The sequence below is a fragment of the Emydura macquarii genome, unplaced genomic scaffold (assembly GCF_026122565.2).
Source record: "Emydura macquarii macquarii isolate MOO-44397 ecotype Brisbane River unplaced genomic scaffold, CSIRO-AGI_Emac_v2 contig_2207, whole genome shotgun sequence".
Lineage (NCBI taxonomy): Eukaryota > Metazoa > Chordata > Testudines > Chelidae > Emydura > Emydura macquarii.
Genome location: NW_027132344.1, coordinates 580,802 through 605,378, shown reverse-complemented (window position 1 = coordinate 605,378; position 24,577 = coordinate 580,802). Strand labels below are relative to the sequence as shown.

The window sequence follows — 24,577 nt, the reverse complement described above, 5'->3', positions numbered from 1 at the left end:
CCATATGTGAAAAACATATCTCCAAGTTTTGGAAGTGATCCAGAAATAAAAGTGTAGGGCAAGGTTGGATTTGTGGATTCAAATCCAAGTCCCCTTCCTGACTGAAATTTTAAGGTGTTTGAATTTCAGATTCTGGTTTTGGTTCATTTCCAGAAGGAAGGCTAGAAAATTACAAATTTTCAATTTAATTTAATTCTTGGCAAAAGTATTGTACAGGTTGGGTCACTTGGATCTTCTAGTGGCTATTGTTAACACTACTGTAGGCTTAACCATGATTGTTAGGTAAGGCTTAATACATCAAATACAGGGGTTAACTATAATTCACTAATTTCATAGCTAAGATAACTGAGTGTTTGTACAAGGTCATGTAAGGCAGAGCTGGAAACAGAATCCAGCTTTCTAACATAACAGAACCAAATCTCATCTACTTTGGCACACAATCTTTCAGAAGGACCATAACAATCCAAGTGCTTCAGTGATCTGTCCTGTGACACCTTCTAGCAGCTAGACCACATATAATGGTTTATGATTCTGCCAATACTTCCATATCTGGTACTTTAGTTCAAGTGGTAGAAGAAGTTCATGCTTTTACATCCAGAGGTCCAGTTCCCACAGATGACCCAAAAAGGAACACTGTTACATTTGGCTATGTTGTCTGTAACAATCTGCTCTCAGAGCCAGAAAAAGGTGAAACCAAGAATCCTGATGTCCGGAGTTACAATGTTACAAATGCTTGTGTAACTGTAAACAAACCTCTCAGAGTAAGGTTATTGTTTTATAATTTGAAATACATCTGAGGGTCACCCCATCCCAAAACCATCAACCAAGATTTAGTAATGGTCCATATACCACAATGGTGGTATAATTTACCTGGCAGGGGCAGCTTGTGTGGGGGGATGGGGTGTGTTACATCATGATTAAAAGGTTATTTAATGGTAGCCAAGATAATATAACTGGTTGTCAATAAATAAATAGCATAATGAGGATTTTATTTAAACTGGAACAAATTAAATGGTATTCCACCAACCAACAACATCACCAGAGATGAAAAATATATATAATTTTAAAAATGGTTCAAATATACACACTTGAAATTACTACTAGACATGCTTAATATAACCCTCTAAATAAAGACATATATCTATCTCTCTGTATGCACTGGCTATTTATTGTCTCATAGATTATTTATTTATTTATTTATTTGTCATCCAGTCCCAATCAGAATTTTAGGGACACCTGGAGCATGGGGCTGCATCCCTGATCCATCTTAGCTAATATACATTAATGGATCTATCGTCCATTAACTTATCTAATGCTTTTCTGAATCTACCTATACTTTTGGCCTTCCCAGCATCCCCTGGCAATGAGTTCCACAGGTTGACTCTGCATTGTGTGAAAATATACATCCTTATGTTTGTTTTTAAACTTGCTGCCTATTAATTTCATTGGATGACCCCTAGTTCTTGTGTTATATGAAAGGGTAAAAAACACTTCCTTATTCACTTTTTCCACACCCTTCATGATTTTATAGACTTCTATCATATTCCCCCTTTCATGTCTCTTTTCTAAATTAAATAGTCCCTGTCTTTTTAATATCTCATTATATCAAAGCTATTCCGTACCCTTAATAATTTTTGTTGCCCTTCTCTGTACTTTTTCCAATTCTAATATATCTTTTTTGAGATAGGGCACCCAGAACTGCATGCAATATTCAAGATATGTGCGTACCATGGACTTATACAGTGACATTACGATATTTCTGCCTTATCTATCCATTTCCTAATGATTCCTAACATTGTCAGCTTTCTTGACTGCCGCTGCATTGAGCAGATGTTTTCATAGAACTATCCATGATGACTCCAAGATCTCTTTCTTGAGTGGTAACAGCTAATTTAGACCCCATTATTTTGTATGTATAGCTGGGATTATTTTTTCCAATGTGCATTTCTTTGCATTCATCAACATTGAATTTCATCTGATATTTTGTCACAAGTCACCCAGTTTAATGAGATCCCTTTGTCACTCTTCGCAGTCAACTTTGGACTTAACTATCTTGAGTAATTTTGAATTGTCTGTACATTTTGCCACCTCACTGTTTACTCCTTTTTCCAGATCATTTATGTATACTTTGAAAAGCAGGTCCTTGGGGTACCCTGATATTTGCCACTTTCCATTGTAAAAACTGACCATTTATTTCTACCCTTTGTTTTCTATTTTTTTAACCAGTTATCTATTGATGAGATGACCTTCCCCTTTACTCCATGACTGCTTACTTTGCTTAAGAGCCTTTGGTGTGGGACCTTGTGAAAGGCTTTCTGAAAGTCCAAGTACACTATATCCACTGGATCACCCTTGACAACATACTTGTTGACACCTTAAAAAAATCTAATAGAATGATCAGGCATTATTTCACTTTACAAAAGCCTTGTTGATTCTTTCACAAGAAAGAATCATGTTCATCTATGTGTCTGATAATTCTGTTCTTTACTATAGTTTCCGCCAATTTGCCTGAAACTGAAGTTAGGTTTACCAGATTGTAATTGCCAGGATTGCCGCTGGAGCCTTTTTAAAAAATTGTCTTTATATGAGCTATCTTCCAGTTATCTAGTATAGAAGCACTTTGAAGGCCTTGCCTCTTCCATAATACCACATTTCAATGAAAACAGCTACCCTTATGCCGTGAAGTTGGTCAGCATTCCCAAATATTTATGGTGACAAAAATGATTACTTCTATCTGCAGCTACCTGGAGACATTGTCCTATCCTATCAGACACAGATCTTGCCACAGTGATCCATCCATTCATGACTTCCAGATTTGATTACTGCAGCTCATATCTAGGAATGAAGCTACATACCCTGAAAAAACTCCAGTTGGTACAAAGACCCATGTACTTAATGAGACACATTGCTGCATGAACACATTGCCTTGTGCTCCAGACTCTTCACTGATGCTCCACTGAATAGTGAAACCTGCTCAAAGTCTCTGGTCTTATTTTTCAACCCCCTGCAATGGGTGTATCCCTAGAACTACCTGAGAGATCTTAATTCCTCCACAAATGTGACCTCTTACAACAGATCCACTCCACTGAAACCATGAAACTTTTGACTTATAGAGAGAGGAACATGACTATGGATGAAAGAGTTTTCACAGAAGATAGACCTAGACTATGTAGCTCACTACTGGACAAAATAAGAATGACCATGGCCCTCAGTTGTTGCGGCTGAACGTGTAACTCATTTTTTCACCAAGTTTTCTCCCACCCATTAGATTTCCAAACCTCTAACACATAAACACACCCCTGTCTTCTATTCAAGCATTTAACACCTTCCAGCTGGGAAGAGGGAGCAGGTGACAGTTGTCTTTTGTTTGTTTGGGTTTTTTTAATACTGGGGTAGTGTTCAAGTGCTATGGTGATTAGCACTAATATAGGATCACATTTGCAGAGATTAGACTTGGTGACAATGTTATGTGATTTGCAGCATTGGAGCTGTATGGGTCCCCGGGTAAGAGAGAGACAAGGTGGGTGGGTAGACCAACTTTTGGGAGTGAAAGAGACACACTTTGAAGTCACACCCAGGGCTCTTCTTTCAGTCCTGAAGAGCCCTGTGCAGCTGCAAGGCTTGCCTCGCTCACACGCAGAAGCTGTTCCAGTCACATGATCCCGCTCCACGATGTACGATGAGGTTGTGATGCTGCACCACAAGGGCCGTGCCCCGACCGGGCGACACTGGCTCTAAACCGGGCTCCGGCCTCGTCTGCCATGACAGGAAAATAGGCGAGCGCGAGCCCGGTCGCCATGACGTCATAATGCTACTCCGCGCCGCGGTGCAATGCGGCGCCAGGACAGCGCATTAGCTCACGGCAGGGACTGGCTGCCTCGTCTCGGGCCAGGTCGCGGGACCGCGTCAGCTGCGGCGGCTAGGGGTCGCACGCGCGCTGAGCTGAGCTGAGCTGGCAGCGGCGGCGGCGGGGTGGAGCCTGTGCGGCTCGGGGCGGGTCCCACGAGCAGCGGCGCCGCGGCCGGTTCCGGGCTGGCTGCTGCTGGCGGCTGCCGGGAGCGGGAGGCGAGCGGTCACGCGGTGCTGCCGGGCATGAGGATGCCGGTGGGAGCTGCTGCCGCTGCCGCCGCCGCGGGGCATGGGGCCGCGCAAAGCCCCGGCCCCGCCGCCGTCTCCCTGGGCTTGAGCGTGGCCGTGGTTTCCAGCCTGGTGAACGGGTCCACGTTCGTGCTGCAGAAGAAAGGGATCGTGCGGGCGAGAGGACGAGGTACAGGGGCTGTGGCTCCCGGCATCCCCCCTCGCCCTCCCTCTCTCCTGCCCCACTGGAAAGAGCCAGCCCCCCGCCTTATCGCTTTGCATTATTCCTTCCCCTCCCACCTCCCCGCCCGGGAAACCTCCCTCACGGCCTGAGGTGAGGATCAGCCAGCCCCTGCCCGGCTGGTAGCCACCCCACTGCAGACTGGGTAGCCCTGGCACGCGCGCACACCCGCCCCCCAGCCCTGGCGTGCACGGTGGCCCTTGCAAGTTGCAACCTCGTGCCGGCCCGGGTTGATCTTTGCCTCCTACCTTTCCAGAGTATCTCCCGCCCCCAGAAGCAGACTTTGCTCTCCCCTTCCCAAAGCTGGGGGCTGAGGTGCTCAGTGTGTGTTTGGGGGACTGGGGGAGGGCTCTGTCTAATGCGGCAGTACTGCTTTCAGCAGGTCCGGCTACTGCAGAACAGTAGGGCTGGTCTCACCCATGAACTGTTACTTACACTCTTCATCCGGATCTTTCATTTTGTTTCCTTTGAATTTTCTCTGCCCATTTTCGTGGTCTCTGCATTCCTCTCAATCTGATTGCTCCAATGAATCAGTAAGAAATGTAAATAAAAAATGGCTGGCGCTTGGGTCCTATGATTTTAATTATTGCTGGGTGCTGGCTAAAGGGGGAATGACCCAGTGGATCTGCTAAGTAGTTTGGCTATACAGCACCTATAGAGTGATTGCTTTGTACAGACATATCTCCACTGCTACAATGATCAGCACACCTTTCAAGGTCCATGGATCCTACATATGCCTATCACAAAATGAGGTGTACTGCATCCAGAGCCCTATGTGCCCCAATAACAAGTATGTGGGTGAAACCAGACAGTCACTACGCTCTCAGGTGAACTCACACAGGAAAATAAAAGACAAAAACACCACATCACCTATGGCGGAACACAGAGCAATCACTTTATATCTGGCCTACCAGTCTTCATCCTCAAAGGAAACCTGCACAACACTTTCAAAAGACAAGCCTGGGAACTTAAATTCATAACTCTGCTAGACAGTAAAAATCATGGATTGAGAGATGCTGGATTTATGGCTTATTACAGCAATCTGTAAACCACTAACCCCCTCTTTTTGTCCTATGATTGCAGAGGTGTTAATGGGCCAGTCTAACTTGAATGGTCCCTCAGAATGTGTGCTAACTACTTGTTAAACCATCTGTTTCATCTTGAATTTAGCTGTGACACTGTCTGGGAGTACATTTCCCAGACCTGAAGAAGAGTTCTGTGTGGCTGGAAAGGTCTCTCACCAGCAGAAACTGGTCCAATAAAAGATATTACCACACCCACCTTGTGACTTCAGCTAGGGGAAGAAGTATAAATCCCAGGCTGTTACTGACAGTAATTTGGGGAGCTCATCCTTCTCTGTCATGACTTTACCTGTCACCTGACATTAAATTACTGGGTTTTTTCACCCCACTTGTGTTCATCCCATACCAGATATTCAAAGCATAAAGCACCAGCAAGTGCTTTCCTGCGTTTCCTTTGAGAGAAATTGGTGTGGATGAAATAGGTATTCTACATGGAAAAAAATCCATGCTCATACCCCTGGGAGTATGCAGAGGTCTTCCAGGGGCTACATCAGCTCATCTAGATATTTACCTAGTTTTACAACTGGCTACATAAAAACACTAGCAAAGTCAGTACAAATTAAAATTTTATATAGACAATGACTTATTTGTACTGCTCTATATACTATACACTGAAATGTAAGTACAAAATTTATATTCTAATTGATTTGTTTTATAATTATATGATAAAAATGAGAAAGTAAACAACTTTTCAGTAATAGTGCTGTGACGCTTTTGTATTTTTATGTTTGATTTTGTAAGCAAGTAGTTTTTAAGTGAGGTGAAACTGGGAGTACACAAGACAAAAAAACTGAAAGGGATACAGTAGTCTGGGAAGGTTGAGAGTCACTACTCTAATATTAGGGAACTGACATCTTTGATCTGAATCTGCTGAAGTCCTGTTCTGAAATGGATGCAGTCCTGCTGTTAGAGCAAACTTTATTGTAACATACAGCAGGTGAAAGTTATCTAGGTTCCTAATTGGTTGTGGATAGTCACATGATGAGTTTGTTTCAATGTTCACCCATAAAGTTAAAATATTTTGACACCAGAGATCTATGGGTGGAGTGAATAGGAAGAAATAAATAATAATAAAACCCTGATATGAAGTCAAACTGAAATAGTCAAGATGAGTTAAGCATAGTAATCAATATACTTCTAAATCTATGGATCAGTTGTGCATTTTGTGAAATACCTTAGCATCACTGATCATCTCTGATTTAAAAACAAGTATTTGTTAAGCAATATTTTTTGTACATTTGATGAGAGTTCTGGCTAAAGAAAAGTGTAAAACTCTTTTCACGGAGTTATACTAATGCATCTCCATTCTGTTCATTCATAGATTCCAAGACCAGAAGGGACCATTATGATCATCTAGTCTGACCTTTTGTATAATGCAGGCCATAGAACTTACCTAAAATAACTCCTATAGCATATCTTTTAGAAAAACATCCCATTTTGATTTAAAAATTGTCTGATGGAGAACCCACCATGACTCTTGATACATTGTTCCAATGGTTAATTACTCTCACCATTAAAAATGTATGCCATATTTCTGAATTTGTCTAGCTACAACTTCCAGCCAACTTTCTTTGCACCCCCTCTTTATTCTGGTTCTCTTATGAACACACATTGCAAACGATGTTGAATTACATGATCATTTAGTAGGCATTTCCCCACAAAACAAAATATTACAAAACTACCAGACTATTTTCTTTATTGTGTAACTGTAAGCCTTAATGTGAACTTGAGTTCCTAAGGTAAAAATATAGAGCAAATAGCTCACTGTGCTAACTAAGCCCACTTAAATGTTTCTGAAAAATCAACATAATTATTACAAATTACGTAATTTTTTTGTGTTCTGAAGTCACAGCTTTCTAAAGCATGATATTATTTGCTAATGGAGTTTTTATAATATGTTTTATATGAATTTATCTGTGAGAAATAACAAAATTTGTGGTTCTCCCACCTTCCCACTTAAATCCTTGCTTTGGAATGATTTTAATAGGAAACTCATGGGCTGTGTGTTGCACTATAATCACTTACATGTTTGCTTGCAGTGGTCATTCTTTTGCTTTTGTTTGTATAATTATATGTATATGTAGCGCTTATGGAATATTTATTCAAATTACTAGAAGGTATTAGGTATGACCACCATCATTTTTTGAGATTACTGATCTAGGACCAGCTCACATTTCAAGATCATACTGTCTTGTGTGTTCAAGATGGACTAACTTAAGCATAACAAACAACTTGCAACTGTATTACTACCAGCTGACAGCATGAGCCAACTAGTTTATTTTGCATTTTCCCCAGTTGTCTAACTGTGTGACATTTTAAAGCCCTACACACACTGATGCTTTGTAAACAATTTTTTTTTTCCTACAGAAAATTGTAATCTTTGTTGGTTTGTTTGTCTGTGTTTTGGTTTTTTTTTTTCCATACATTGGTGACATTTACAAAACAAACACATTTCAGGAGTAACTCAGTTACAACATTGTCATTCCAAATTTAATTAAATCAAACTTCCATTTTGCTGTGTAGCGGGACCTAACCTTGTTTAAAGAATTATGCTAAAGTCTTGAACTCTCAAATTCACACAGTTTAACTTTTGTCAGTATTAGTAGTTGAATATTAAATATATAAAATAAAATTAGTGACACACAATTTATAGAAAAGTTATTTGTATTGCCACTGTGTTTTTTCTCAGTAAAATCTGAGTGCCAAGCTGCTGGGGGCAGCGTTTCCTAATTGCTATATACAAAATAGAGCTGCAGCAGCCCAACAAATTAATTAGAGAAAACATCAGGCATAGAATCCAAAAAGATACTATGCCAGTATTTTCTCCATTTGAATGTATTGGTCCAGTATAGCTCTGTTGAATGTGGAAGTCAGAACTGACATAGGCCCTGGTCCAAAGCTCATTGAAATCAGAGGGTGTCTTTCAATTGATTTCAGTAGGCTTTGCATTGGGTCCACAGTTGACAGCATGGTACTCAACTTGCCTCTTCAATTCTCTGCTACAGTAGTGAACTGAATCAGTGAGAGAGTATCAGACTACTGCTTAGAGAGGAAACAGCAGTAGGGGGAGAAATACTTTGTGAAATTGGTTTACTATTGCTGATATTTTGTGTAATTTGTACAACTAATGAGGCATTTTTATTTTATATGCCGTAACAGAAATGTAAAAAAATCTGATAAATTAGACACCCACTTCAAATCTGGTTATTCTGTTTACTGTCATAATTTTTAATCCCATTTCAATTTTGATGTGGTTTTAGCAGCTATTAGTCCTTAGAGTTAAAGGTTATTGCTTTATGCTATTTGGGATTCTGAGCTTTCAGATGATGCATACAACATTGGTTCTATCTATAGCAGTTCTTAAGAGAGCATCTGCTAAAATAAGAGCAGAACTGAAGTGTGTGTGTAGGGGCAGGAAATAAAATAAATCAAAATAAATAAATAAAATGTGATGTTGAGGTCTGACACCTTGCTGACTAACACAGGTAGACACAAATATTATGCTTCTTGAGAGTTTTCCTGGTGTCTAGCCTGATGGTCTGCAAGATATTAGACTTTAAAATATTTAGTAGTGTTTTGGACAAGCAGTAATTTATTTTAACTTGATTTTGTATTTTTTGCTCTGGTTCAGGACTTAATATAACATATAATGGACCTTGGACTTTTATAACTTTTTATACTTGATTTTCTTTAGAATTCTCCAATAGGAAAATAAAACTCATGATTTGTAAAGAGTGTCTTGAAAAATTATATCTTTCTTTTAATCAAGTTTTAAAAATATCACAACTCCCTAGCAAATTTCATGTTAAAAGTCTATGATAAAATAGTAGATGCAAAATCCATAACACTTGTCTGATAATATGATGAAAATATACAATCTCAAGATTGATAGGCAATTAAGGAACAGTCTGGAGTTTTCACCCATTTCTTTGAAATGTAACATGTTCAAATCCCAGAGAAGGCGTAGATCACATAGCCATGGGAGACTAAAGGCTTGCCAAAAGTCCATCCGAAACTCTCTCACAGATTTCTCTATATCTTAAATTTGTGCCAGCCAAACTGGCTTGTAGAAATTATTTTTTGCATCTTAGGCCAGCTTTTCTGAAAGATAGCCCTATTTCCTGGTAATGGGCCCAACATATATGGTGAATAGAATCTTCAGAAACATTTGTAGATATTTCAAAGCTTTCTTTAATACAGAATGAGGATATTTCATAAGCACTTGAAATTGAAAATCTAAAATTTCTAATGATCAAATGCATCAAGGAGGAGTACCAGGTTTAGTTAGACCAGATTGGAGCTAGCATCATAATTTTTTTCTAATGTCCTTACAACTGTTGAAAGTGTGTGAAAATAATTTCTTAGCATAGCTTTAATGTTAATGTTTTATATTTTTCCAGTAGTGCTCATCTACTCTTTTCCCATGTTGCCTCTTGCAGGTACTTCATATTTAACAGATATAGTATGGTGGTCTGGTACTATTGCAAGTAAGTATTTTATGTTGTAAGGTAATGTCAGTCAGGAATGGAAGTCAGGAGATCTGGGTTCTGTTCCAGTCACTGATTCGTTGTCTGACTGAAAATGTTGGGATAACACCCCCCTTTGTAAAATATTACTTTAAGTAGTCTATGATGTATTGTAGTGTTGGTTTTAACAGAGCTCATTAGCCTTCACAAAATTATCCTTCCTACCAAAATTCCAGAAGCCTTTGATACTGAAACTATTAGCACTCACATAGTGACTGTACCTGTGGATGTATTTTTGGATTGTGTTAGTAAACTCAATTTTTCTAAAAGGCAGTTAAATAAGAAATTATAATTCCATAAAATAAGACTTATTTATTTTACATTAATTTTTAGATAAGAAAACACTTAGCCAACTTTCACCTTTAGTATTTTGTCATTTCTACCTTTGGCAGCTACAATACTTTTTTGTCAGTCTACTACAAGAAATAGGATGCTGAATCCTTTGGCTGTACTGGGTATGAGATGAATAAACACCTTTGCAACCCTTACGTGCACAGTCTCTCTGATTACTCTGAATGGATTGATGATGTGGATTGGTGATGTGGAGTCCAAGAAAAGATAGAGAGTAGCCAGCATATTCTATTCTCAGTTCAGTTAGTGGGAAAGATGGTCCTCCTTTTTATACTCTAATATAATCTGTTGTGGGGAGAGAGGTTTTTCTCAGTGAGTCAGCGTTACCCTAATTAAGTTTATTGAAGGAGTTTTGTGAAGCCAGAATTGCTCAAGAGAATGATGTGTTGGCTACTATCCCTCAGCTAGCATGTCAACTAAGCATCTAGCAGCTTATAAAAGCATCATGGAAAGGGTTAACTAGAATGCTTTGGATTCAGAATTTCAATCCAGTCACAAACAGCAACAGCAATGTAGAAAACTGTGGAACCCAAAGTAGGATGGATTCTTTGGAATCTAGTAAATATCCACAATGCCTTGCAGAAACTACAGCAGTTAATATCCAGTACATTAGGAATTAGATGGTTTTGGGCTTTGGATGACTAACAAAACCATAGGAAATTCTATCAGTTTGCCTCCCACGAGGTTTATTCAAATAACTTGGCTCCCTGACACAAAAGAGTGAATTCAATTGCAAGTGACAGTGTTAAATAAGAGCAGCTATTTTAGTACAAACATCTAGGCCTAGAAAAACACCACCTGTAGTTTTTGGTGGTGGAACCCATAGACTTCGAAGGAGAAAAGCTCAAATACTACTGAGATGGATCCATATATATCAGGGTTTCTCAACTCATGGGTTGTGACCTAAAATTGGGTTGCCAGAATGTTGGAAAGGGTCGTGCAGCATATCCTATGGCTCCTGTCCACCGGGGCTGGCTGGGCTCACCTTACTGCTGCAGGCACTGCAACCTCTGGAGTCCCGCACCACTCAAGTTTGACCCAGTTGTGATGATGCCGGGCTGTAACCAGGGTGGGGTAGCTGCCCCAGGACGCCAAGCCACAGGGGCAAAAAAATAGGACAGTGTGTGGGAGGGGGGAAGCACATGGGGGTCACATGCTTCCCCAGGTTTCTGCCTTTCATTTAGCACGGAGGTTTTCGAAAACCAGGATCACAAGCTGGTGGGAGCCACCTGGCCCACTTGGGCCCCTGGTTCTTTGCGCTGTGGGAGCTGAGGCAGTGACCGGTTGCTTGGAAGCTCTCCCTGTCCTGCTTCCCGAGCTAGGCTGCCTCTGCATGGCCGGGCGCTTCCCAGGCAGGGTGGGTGGCACAGCTTCAAGCTGCGTCCCTGATGTGCTCTTGCCTTTCCCCGAAAGGAGTCTTGCGCTGGCCGGCAACGCTCACTTGCTGGAGGACCCAACCCCCCTGGGGGAGCAGGATCTGACTGAAACTGCCTCAGGGCCTCCACTACAGACTATTTACTGAGTCATGATGGGCCATAAACATTTACAGATGGGTTCCAAGCCCAAAAAGATTGAGAACCACTGATATGAATAGAAGAATGAATAGATCTGCGATGCAAGGCTTTTAACAACAGGCAAGAGGTAACAGCTATAAAGAGATGCCTTTCTGAGCGTGCTCAATAAATGGCACCCTGCCACGATAGTGTCCATGTGCTTTCCAAGATAACACTGAAAACTTTTCACACATTCCCAGTGTTTGTAATGTGAACGTTTTTGGACTGCTTTGCCCAGAAAAAGAAACTATTAAAAATAGCCTTGATGAGCTCCCTGTATGCAGTATGCCAGAAGCTGGTCAACCATTTTAAACATAACTCTGCTGTTTTCAAAGTAAGAAGCCGACTACAAGCAGATATGAGCCTATCGACAAATTAGGTGTAGTGGGATATAGTCACAAAGTGCTGCTCCTTGAACCACATGTAGAAAACTAACACTCATCCTTTTCGGCTCAGAGGAGGCAAATGTGAAGGTGTTGGCTCAGGCATACTGAAACATGGCCAAGATTATTATTGACTTTTTTGAGCTGTTTGAGGAGCTAATTAAACTTAGATTGTAAGCTCTTTGGGGGAAGAGATCATCTCTTTGTTCTGTATTTGTACAGTGACTAACAGTGGGGTCCAGCTCCATGACTAGGGCTCCTAGGAGCTACAATAATATAAATAAGGAAGAATAATAACTTGTGGGTAGAACATCTGAGATATTTATGTATTTGTCTTTGTGCAGCTACTAGGGCTCAGACAATCCACCTCAGCAATGAAGTCAAAGCATCTGAGCCATGAAAAAGCACATTTTAATTTGAGCAACTGAGCAGTGGGGAGTCCAAGGGAGGATATGGTGTCCCCAGCATATTCTGTCCTCAGTTCAAGCTTTCTTCCTTCAACTCTGAACATTTCCAGGATAACAGCAAGCTACCATATGTGCTTGCAGAAAAAAAACAAACATGAGAGATCTCAATAAAGAGCAGAGCTGGAGAGACTATAATCAAGTCCCAGGAAAAGACAGCATGCAAAATATCATGACTAACTCCTGGGCTTTACAAATGTGGCTGGCTGACTGACTGGTGACCTTAGATTCACTATTACATGCATAGGAAACACCAGTGAATTGAGTCAGCGTGAGGCCACCAGGCTCTACATCTTGTACATTTGTTTTCTTTCTTCACTGTGCCTTATGGGGGTTCTTCAGCTTTGTTGGGCTGTGAACTTGTTTGGCAAATTAAAGTTTGTACAGTGCTTTGCAGATATAAAGCCTTAATTAAGTATAATGTAGTAGTATAATGGTGATAGTATCTGACAAAGGGTGTCTCCTGCCAGAGAATGCAGAAATGTTTGGTTTCTTGAAATGATTTCATTTTAAGTGCAAGTAATGGCCACAACTTGTAATTCCAGTTTTGTCTAGTATATTGCATTGCACATTCAGTCTAAAGTTTTTGTCTATTATTATTGAAAACTAATATCAAAGTTGCCCTATTGTAGGACGGGCTAGCACTTCTAAAACTAGCCAATATTTTTATAATGCAGTTTTTAATTAAATTTTCAATATATGAAATATTAAGCACAGTTTTTTATGTAATGATGTGATACATTTGGAATTCCATTTTTTAGTAAAAGACTGTGTGGGGCACATTTTCAAAAAGTGTAAATTGTCATAGCTCCATTGTGCATTACACTAGTTAAGTATCTGTCCCCTGAATATTGTGTAGTGTACAGATTGTCATGTGTCCTGTTACCTGTGTTCTAATGTACTATTCAGCAGTTTTTAACAAAGTGTTTTATATTTCAATATTCCTTCCTCCCCCTACCCACCCAGTGGTTTCCTCGCATCCTTCCACAAGACACTACAGCCAGCTGTGTGGGATTCCAAATATATCATGCTCTAGAGCAGGGGTAGCCAACCCGCAGCTCGCAAGCCGCATGCGGCTCTTTGCTCATACAAATGCGGCTCTTTGCATGCGGCTCTTTGCTCTGCGCATTGTATGGGGCACCAAAGTGAAATTGACAAGCTGCCGGCGAAATGGATGGAGCAGCGCGAATTGGCTCTTTGCGGTATCTATAGCTATTTTTTGGCTCTTTGTCTCTGACTGGTTGGCCACCCTTGCTCTAGAGTCTAGATCATAGGATGCCTACATCAGGAAATTTGGGTGCAACCCATGAGAGGGTTTCAAATTCTCAGCCTCTTGACTGTCTTCCTTATTTACTTATGAAAAAAAACATTGGAGAGAACACTCATTAGCAGAATTATTGCAAACAGAAAGCCTTTATTTAAAAATAATATTTTTAAAAAATCAGATGGCCGGAAAATTAATTTTTTTATGACTGCAAAGTTATGGACTGAACTAAACAGTTCAGTAATGTCCATCTTCCAGTCAGGTCAGTCATTAATACCCAGCATTGGGTAATTTTTCATTATTCCTTTTTACTCTCTTAACAGTGGCACTTGGTCAAATTGGAAATTTCTTGGCCTACACTGCAGTTCCAACTGTGTTAGTGACTCCCCTAGGAGCTCTTGGCGTTCCATTTGGGTAAGAATTGTATTTATTTATTTTTTATTTGAATGCTGCATTACTTGCTAGAAGTATGTAGATTCTAAATAAAATCAGTGACCATTGGTGTTCCAACAGGAAAACATCAGGCTTCTGGACATTAGTTTCCCCTCCCACATTTGAATGAAGCGTAATGAATATAGTTGACTCATTCTTTGCCCAGAAAGATTATTAGTGTTTAAATGTCAGCTGTTATCACAACTTAAATGGGTAAAACAAGAGTTTGGTGCAATTTTGGTATTCTTTACATGTTTAATCTCTTATTCATAGATTCCTTTCCTTATTGCTGCTGTTTGGATTTCTTCCATTTTTATTTTTGCTTCATATTCTTTCTTTTCTTTAATGCCCCCCACTCAAAATGTATTTAGCCAAACGGATTTGCATCCTATTGGATTTGGTCCTGTTTTTCAAAACAGATTTTACCCTCCCACACCTTCCATTAGTATCAGTGTGAGGTTTGTGTGTGAGTGAAGAAAGAGCTTGTTGTAATGAGAATTTAATATGCCACTAAATATTTTGTGAGTATCCAACCTGTAATTGTTAAAGCACAATAGAAAGAATAATGGTATTTAAAATTAAAGAAAACCGTGTACTCTCTGGAGTTTTTCCACCGGGTGGTGTTAATTGGTGTATTATGGATCAGAACTGCATTGATCATCTGATTTAACTGTTTGGGGTCGGTATCGTGTCTTCCTCTGACTTGAACAGTGCTGAACACACAGAATTAAACAAACAATGTATTTTATTAAGAGAGAACATGCATTTTGTATGTTTGGGCCATTTACTTGTTTGAATCCAACTTGTGGTTTTAGTGACCAAAAATCACTGCCACCTCATTACTGCTTGTGGCCCTGTATGAAATGGATTGGTGGTCTCCCACCAAATTGCAGTGGATAGGGCCTCACAGTTGGTCTGGGATCAGGGCTGAAGCATATAAATGGAGCTACATGAAGATTATTTTTGGAGGTGAACAAAGGGCAGGCAAGTAATACCCGAGCTGAGAGATGTGTATTAAGAGAATGAATAGTTTAGATTAATTTTAATTTTCTTCCACTTTGTGAAAGGTCCATTTTAGCTTCTTACTTACTGAAAGAAAAACTCAACATTCTTGGCAAATTGGGATGTCTGCTGAGCTGTGCTGGGTCTGTTGTTCTCATAATCCATTCCCCAAAATCAGAGAGTGTAACAACTCAGGCTGAGCTTGAAGAGAAGCTTACAAATCCAGGTACTTCATTCTCTTACATAATTATGATAGTATGGTCAAGTGAAATTGTCCAGGAATATTTAGTTGAAGGGTACAATCGTCTCCCCAAAACAGCAACATTAGTGTTACTAAGGCTTCTGCATTCCTGAGAAAATATGGTATAATAGAGACAAACCATCATGGTTTCTATACAGGAAAACTACCTTTTCTGTCATGTGCCCCAACACTATAGTGTATAAAGGAAACATAGATAGGATTTTTTTCAAAAAGGCCTAAATGAGTTAAGACCCTAACTCCCTTTGACTTAGGCAATTCTGAAAATTTACCTTTTGACAGCGTCTGTCATGAGGCTGTTAATTAAGAAAACTAAGTAGTCATGGATTAAGCGGTAAACTGTCCTGAGGTAGAAACTGGCCAGGAGACAAAAGCCAAGGCTCTGAACCTGGGTTGTCTGACCTTGTAGCTTCCTGTTTCTGGTGCTGGCCAGGAGCCAGCCAGTTCTTGGCATAAGTTAGAGACTGCTCATATTCAACTACCTCTGGCCACAAAGAGCCATTCTATAAACTGGGGCACAGTAGGGTATAGAGAGATGCTGGCTATGCCCCTCTGGGCCAAAGGGTTGAGAACAAGGGGAGCTGTGGTATAGGAACTCTAATAGCATCTGCACCACTTAAGGATTCTCCCATGCAGTTAGAATCCTCTATCTGCTGGTTAAACTGACATTGCAGCTTCTTTGTGCCACCAAGGATGTGCAGAGTAGCCATAGCAAGGGCCAGGATCTGACCTAAAGAAGATATAAAGGCTCAGTTTTCAAGATGGCAGCTTCCTGAATGATTTTTTTTTTTAGTGCTTTGAAATAATTCTCCATTTCAGTTTTTCCTTATAATGAAAATCATTGCATTTTTGCATGGTAAGTCAAGAATTGCAAATAAATTATTTTATTTTTTAAAGTTAATAAACATGGCAATAATTTGGACTTGTAACCTATTTTTTTTTAAATGATGAAAAAGGTGTTTTATATAGTTTTCTCTTAAGGAAAGACTCAAAACTGTAACTCCAGGAGCTCATTTTAAGTGATTCTAACAAAAACTGAATCCTTGTGGGTAAAATCCTTGCACTTCTTGTTGCCTTGTTACAAAATAGCTAACAGGATCTATTTTAATGGTGCATTTATACATCACTTATGTTGCAGGTAGATGTTTGCTTTTGCACACTGAAAGCGTATATGAATATACCAATAAAACATGATGTGAAGTTCCTTTTTTCCATGCGATTCGTTGGACAGACTTTCTTGTAAATCATCCCTTATCTGCTAGGTGTCTGGCAGATTCATTGTGCTTCATGGATCCCTAAGCCACTCTAATATTTCTATCAGGACAGCTAAATTGGGAACTCTAATGTATTCAGTTTCACTGAAACTCAAACCTAACGTGTACCTAAAATTGTGAGTAAAGGAAATGCTGTTGTGCGTTTCATAGTCCACCCAGACCAAAACAAACTACTTGAAGTATGTCCTTTAAAATTTTAAGGGGTGAAATATTTTTTCACCAATCTAGTTAACCGAGTGAATGTATGGGCAACTATTCTGGAAGTGATATGGACCAGCAAACGATCCCTATTCATCCCATTGTCTTTAAAGGGACTTAATCATGTGCTTAGGTACTCTGCATAATTCAGGCCACAGTTAAGCATATGGTTATATCACAACCGTTCTTCATAGGGGATTTTAATAGGAACATAATGTCGTCTTTTTTTAAAACTTTAAATCCAGATAGTGTGAAACAATTGATGTTCATACAATAGTATCTGACTTATACAAAGAGAGTAAGAGCAGCAACTGTCATAGTTGTACATTGATTTAACCAATTTCAAAGGCTTTTGTTTTTTATTTGATGGAGATCCTCAGCTTTGTGTACATATACATTACCATGTTTAGTTTCATGATTCACCCTTTAAAAATGTCTAATAAATTATCCTGTGGCAAAAGTTCTACCTTGTTATTAACAAGCCATTACCTTGTTTTCTTTGTTTTTTTCAGTGTTTGTGGGCTACCTCTGCATAGTACTTCTCATGCTTCTCCTGCTTATCTTCTGGATAGCGCCAGCTCATGGACCCACTAATATTATGGTTTACATCAGTATTTGCTCACTGTTGGGCAGTTTCACTGTGCCCAGCACAAAAGGTATTGGTCTGGCTGCTCAAGATATCTTTCACAATAATCCATCAAGTCAAAGAGCCTTGTATCTCTGTTTGGTTCTTCTGGCAGTGTTAGGATGTAGCATCATCATTCAGTTCAAGTACATCAATAAGGCACTGGAATGTTTTGACTCATCTGTGTTTGGCGCCATCTATTACGTCGTGTTTACCACTTTAGTCCTGCTGGCCTCAGCCATCCTTTTCAGGGAGTGGAGTAATGTAGGAGTGGTAGATTTCTTGGGGATGGCTTGTGGATTCACTACTGTATCTATTGGAATTGTTCTTATACAAGTCTTCAAGGAGTTCAACTTCAATATGGGGGAATTGAATAAACCTAATATGAAGACAGATTAAAATAATATTTGAGGGGAAATGGGTGACTCAGGGAAAGATACAGAGCCTTCCATTTCTAGGTCACTGGTTCAGATTGGCAGTTGTTACCCTCTAACAGAGTGGTGCCTGTGTGTAATTAATTGGTGGCCTCCATCTAATCTTACTGGACAATTGCCCACATACCCAAATCACCATAATACATTATTAATAAGTAACAATAATTAATTGGTATCAATGCTGACTGTCTCAGCAGAAAGGCTAAGGACTTAATTGGCATAGAGACTGATGTATTTCCTCACCCCTAAAAAGTAGTCCATCCAGAAAAGGTTTGAGGACCTTCTGGCAGACCAGTGTAGGAAAGCTTACGTTAGACTCTTGTGATGTACTGGTTCTGTGGATAGAGGACATCAGTTTCTAATGCACTCAGTCTGGCACCTTTCATGAATGGTGTATGCCCTTTTAAAAAAAATATTGTAAGTGAATGGAACCATTCTGTTAATTTCCTTAACATAGCAATGTGTTCACAGTCGAGGCTGTAAATTGCAAAACAAATGTTGATTGAATTGTGGACTTCAGGTTTGTCCTTCTTACAGCATATGCCTCTGCATTTTGGACTGACATAGGTGAATGCACTGAGAAATTCTAAATTAAGTCATTGGTATAGAGCAGGGTATCTAACTCTTAAAATCTTCCACTAATTACTTAACTGAAACTAACTCATAGATCCATCTGAAGCAAGCATCCAGATTACAAGTATACATTTTATTCATAACTTTTTAAAGTGCATTAAGACACACAGCATTCATCCAAGAGCTCTGAATGGTTAATGGACAGGAAGAGCATGAAGGATGTGGAAGTGATGCAGTCTCCCTGTGTATATGGTGGGTTATCCAGTGCCTTTGTAATCTAAAACTATCACTTCATTTGAATGTGTTTGTTTCTGACAGTCTGTACAGGTTAGCATAATCCAGTTTCATTGTCTGTAATATCTAGCTGTACTCAAATTATAAGCATGTAAAGGAAACAGAAAGGACAGAATATTTTTGGACAGGTTTACAAGCCTGATGTCAATGCTGAGGTGATTTTGGTGGCTTCTGTGAACATCTCTAATCATAATGAGAAGTAATTGATAAGAGGTCTATTTACAGCAATCCAGTATGTATAGAATTCAGTTATCTAACAGAATACAGGAAACTATTTAATAAAGTAGCTAATTGACAAAACTATTCTTCAGAACAGGATAATGAGTAAATGGATTTATATGTCACTAGGTTGTATATTATGAAATCGGGCTGTGAACTGGTTCTGTTAAGTGCAAAATTTTTGAGAGACGCACAGGTGTGAGATTTCTTGATTAACTCAGGATAAAGTGGATAAGATTAAGGCTTTTAGAAAGGTGGAGTTGAGAAATCCATTACACACACATTCAGATCCATTATTTCACAGCTGTGTTATAGCTCAGCAGCAGTATCTTAAAGGGTTGTGCAAGTGGCTCAAGCCATGGTATAAATGATTCTGAACTGATTGTGTTAAATAACTTAGATTACAGTATATTAATGTGTCAACGAAAGGGAAAAAATACTAATATTCACTAATATTTAGAAAGGTGTATAGATTTTGTCTTTGTACTGAAAATAATTTTCATGGTATAATGTAATTTAGTGATTATAAACATAATGTCATTGGAAGAGTTTACCCGAAGGCTTGAAAATAAGTGAGAGAAATTCTTTCATTTTAAGTTTGGAGACAAAAATGGATTTGTGTAGCATATGACTACTGAACACCTGGCAGTCCAGAATGTCTCCTGAGACAGAACAGGTGGTCACCAGACACGTCTGAGAAGGTTACAAATGTTAGTCTATAACAACAGGTCAAGAACAATATCGTAGTTAAGTTTGTGGGCTAGCTAGAGGTAATGCAAACCTTGGTTAATTAGAGATACAGTGTTGCTGACTCTCAATAATTGATGTTTGCTTTTAAAACCACACCTCACTGGAGTCATGTTATTACTCGAGACTCTCGGCTTTTGTTTTAAAAGAAAAGTAAGTTGCTAGCCCTCATAAGTACAGAGAAAATCATGAAAATGCGACCCCAGTGAACACTAAAGGCTCAAAAACCTAATGCAAATAAAAAGAATCCCAAATGTATTATTTTTAAGCCAGTGCCATGGTTTTTGGGGACCTGAAATGATTTTTGAACATTTGGGGTTGACCACATTGGGGCTATCAAATCAAAGTATTTAATCTGATATATGGAAGAAAGGACAGACAAAATTTTACAGCGAAAAATCTTGGCTATTATGATTTAGACTTGGGAAATGATGGAAACATACCTTAGGATATTAAGCCAGGAAAAGGAAAAAAAAGAACCAGTGAACAAAAGGACATTTTTGTGCATTTTTAAAGCACTTTTATATGGGGGTATGTCATTTTTTCTAGGCAGGATTATATTCCTTCTAGATGAAGGAATCAGGTGTATGAATTTTAAATAAGATTTGGCTGAGTTCTCCTCTTTTTACACAGTATTGATTGGAAGAAGGTATCTTGGTTACTAAAGGGTGGTCTTGTTTATGGTAGTAGTTCCCTTTTGTATGTTTGAAAACTGGATCCTAAGTAAATAAAAATAGACCTGTAGTATTTCACTTCTTAAAATGATAACTGTTCTCTGAAGCAGTCAAACCATCTTTTCAAAGAATAAATTCAGGAATTCAGGATTTAAGGGTTGCACATTGGTTTGGTATACTAGCCATTAATCTTTGCAGACTCATCCAAATTCTTTCTGAGTTCAAAGTGAAAATGACCGTCATATCTCATCCAAATCCTTATTTGGCCATGTAAGTTTGCTTTTTTAAGTTTTTATTTATTAAAAAGTGCCTATCCTAGTATGCTAGGTGCTTATGCAGATTTTAAAATCATACAATCCAAAACCAACATGACTATCCTGTCTCAAAGCAACCTCTTCCCACATCTCAAAACCAAGTTGTGATAAGCAGTCTTTACACAAGGGAAGACTGATATAGCAGATGTATTATTTGGTCTTCCTATCATCCTTGGAGCTGATAAACTTCTGCAGGAATTCTCCTCTTCTCCCCAGCTCCTCATCTATGTACTGAACTTCTTGAAATATGTACTTATACCCACATTTTTAAAAATGGAGATGTCAAAAGCCAGCCCATATGGGTGAAAGCTTTTAAAGTGGCCTTGCATATTATTTATACCTGCAGCCTTTTACATCATGAATGACAAAGAAAAAAATTATTTTTGCTACTCTTTGTTCACCAAATAGCTGTATTCTTTTTATTTCCTCTCTCTAACTGGAGCTGGCTCAATTCTAACTGTAAGAATATATTAACATTTTCTGTATTGTCACTGTTGATGTGATTCTTTCTCCCCTCCCCCTCACCTCAGATCTCTTACCTGTTCTGAGTCTTTTCATGTTGCTTCTTTGGTATTAAAAAAAAATTGCACTGTTGAAGTGAACTGTTGGCTCATCTCTCTTCCTTCCCCAAGACAAGGGAGTACCTTTGAATAATATGTCTGAGTTCCATCATCTCAGGGAGAAAATATGCATAGTTGTCTCCTGAGCTTTTGTCTTCCTCCCACTAGGCCCACCTTTTTCAGGTTGCTTCATAAGTTATTTATATCGATAGCCAAGAAACATATTACTTAAGTTCCAATTCCAAAGCAGAAATGACTGAGACTATACATAAAAAGTGTTGTAAAGTGGACTGATTGTATTGATGGGATGCATTAAAATATATTTATTCCCACGGTGAAAGCATTTCATAGCGTCTCTGGTTTCTGTTAAATTTATCAGACATATTTACATTTACAGTGTTCTTACGCAGTTGAAGATTGAATAGCTAATAGATCTCAAAATCTAAGTATGGAGTATTTCTCATTAGTAGGTGTTACCCACATAAATCTTCAAACATCCAACAGAAGAATAGGATCTTTTTTGATACAACCAAAAAATGTTTTTTCTTACACCCTAAATATCTGTGTATAAAAAGCAAAATGTCTAAAGAAGATTGCTGTTGTACTAACTATCCAGGATACTGTATGTGTAAATAAAGTCTATTTATTAGTCACCTGAAACTAATATGAATAAGAATGTCATATATAGTTTGACAAGTGATGCTTCCTAATAATAATTTTGGTTTATACTGAATGTATATGTATTTTTCTGAAGTAACTAGCACTGACAGTGAAAGCACTGGATTTTATTTGTTAAAATAATGGATGCTGTAAGCTTTACTTTTCCTTTTTATTTTAAAATAAGGTGTTTTATTACAAGAAAGATTTAAAGAAAATACAGGGACCTCAAAAAAACTGCAATGCACTGAAAGTTAGGTTTTTGTTCACATGATGTAGCATGCTCACATTCTTACTTAATCATAGGACGTTGTCTTCCTATACTGACCTTAGAGAGTGTAATCTAACCGGAACTGCTGAAGTTTATTATTGAAACAAATTTATATCTTGTTATACTTCACTTCTTGCCTTCAAGAAGATTAGTCTTTATAATTAACACTTTGGGGCCATGGAATATGGCATATAAGTGCTACAGAACACGTTAGTGCACGTAGCATTGCACTAATGATGTCAGGAGCTCCAGAATTCTTAGTGCCAAAGCACAGCAGTGTTGAAACTGAAAGATTGCAAGGGTGAAAATTAGGAAATGGAAAGTCCAGAATACTTTTCAAAGTTGGGGAAAGTATTTTTAAAGAATTGTAAGTTTGTATTTTTTCCATTCAGATGGTTTGCACTTTGTGAAAAAAAATGTTCTATAGAAGGGATAATCTTGAGCTGTCTTTTTTTTAGATTAGGGAACTCTTTTTTCTTTCTTTTTGTGTGTGTGTTAAATTAATTATAATAGAATGTGGAACAATGTATAGTGTCAGAGGTTTGGTTACTTAAATGCTACTGCAATATAGTTACTACAGATGAAATGAAATGGACTATTTTAGCTTCCAAATAACATGTATAGATTTATTAATGGCTTACAAGTCTAGCTTACAATCTTTGCTTTTTAAAAATAATTATAGGCATGTTGTATTTGCCTTGTGTAAATTATAAAAGGCTATTTATTAAGGTTTCTGATAACTAACCTATTTATTAATCTGTAATGTTTTAAAATAAATGACTTATTTCTAGCTCAATGCTTGTTTTGTGACTTTTTCCTGGTCTGCTTTTTATCATAAAGAAAACATTGTTTCATACATGCTTAGCTACCACAGAGCCTAATACTGATCCATGAACCAAAATAATTTTTTTGCTCATTGACAAAACTTGGATTCCTGCTTTGAAAAACAGTAGATGTTCTTTCCCCATGTATATACATGGAAGAGTCAGGTGAATGATCACTGAATTAAGCATACAGTCACATCAGCAAGGGGCCAAGGCTTTAATATGTTAATACCATTGCAGTTTGTTTACAGATGAACTGAGCATTTTTCTTAAGATATACCTATCAGGGCTTTGCAAACTTTGTATCTCAAATGTCATTACTACTCTGTCCATACAGTTCTCTATATTAGCTAGTTGTTTAGCAGGGTACACCTCTAACCCCATTGCTGACTGTGTGTCAGCAAATGACTGTAGATTGGAGAAGGCACTTGGAAAATTATGCAAGCTGCCCATCTAATTCTGCCTTCAGTTGGAACCGGTGCTATAGTGAAATTGGCAACGCTTTGAGAGTCACTCCTATGCTATCATGTCTGGCGGTATAGGCTAACCAAAATGTGAGTATCAAGTATATATTTCTGAGTGCAGGATTTATGAGCAGAAATGATTAATGTTGTGTTAGCTTCTTTAGCTGTGTTGAAGGGATTATGCCATTGCTACTACCACTCAGAGTTGGGTTAATTTTAAAAAGGAAAAAAGCATGTCAAAAGGTGAGGTTTCGTGTGTATTGAATAACAATTAGTGTTTGGTCTGGACTGTGCACCCCAGGCCCTATTTTATATTCAAAGGTGGCAATGATATTAATTCAAATGTGATAAGATGTAAAGTCTAAAAAATTATTCAGGCTGACCCTTCGCTTCCCACATGCATGATCACTGAACTAAGATGGAGGGTGATATGTACTTTAGGGAATGTTATTAGGAAAACTCAGACCTGTAATTCTTCACTGAAGCAGCTCCATCAGTGCACTAGTGGTGGAAGCTTTAATATAGAAATGGAGCAGCTGATATTTTATGTAGCACTGTGTTAAAAACAGTTGTGTCCTGTTTACATTACAGCTTTGCTTTCATGTTTGCATCACTGGCAGTGAATTACCTGTTTGGACAAGTTCCTAGGATTTCTATCTACAAGGTGTAGAGAAGTTCCTGCTCTGAGTGAGACAATGGCCTTTGTCAATGTATACTCAACTTGCTATTCACTCTTGCAGGCTCTGCTTGAGAATTTTGAGACTGTCAACCTTAAGAGTGTCCCTTTAACTCTTCACTGAATGGCCACATCACTG

At 38.7% G+C, this 24,577-nt stretch overlaps 1 protein-coding gene across 2 annotated transcripts in view; it reads left to right on the top strand.

Annotated features, from left to right (window-relative positions):
* NIPA1 (NIPA magnesium transporter 1) overlaps window positions 1-23,270 on the top strand; it is a 63,015-nt gene extending 39,745 nt beyond the window's left edge. The window contains exons 1-5 of one of the 2 annotated variants that reach the window (XM_067559969.1): window positions 3,981-4,267; window positions 9,840-9,887; window positions 14,265-14,355; window positions 15,441-15,601; window positions 17,619-23,270. In XM_067559969.1, the coding sequence (XP_067416070.1) occupies window positions 4,093-4,267; window positions 9,840-9,887; window positions 14,265-14,355; window positions 15,441-15,601; window positions 17,619-18,130 (987 nt within the window). In that variant the 5' untranslated portion in view covers window positions 3,981-4,092 and the 3' untranslated portion in view covers window positions 18,131-23,270. Of the gene's footprint in view, window positions 1-3,980; window positions 4,268-9,839; window positions 9,888-14,264; window positions 14,356-15,440; window positions 15,602-17,618 lie in introns of those variants that run through there. The other variant, XM_067559970.1, reaches the window with a different exon arrangement.
* The last annotated feature ends 1,307 nt before the right edge of the window (window positions 23,271-24,577 follow it).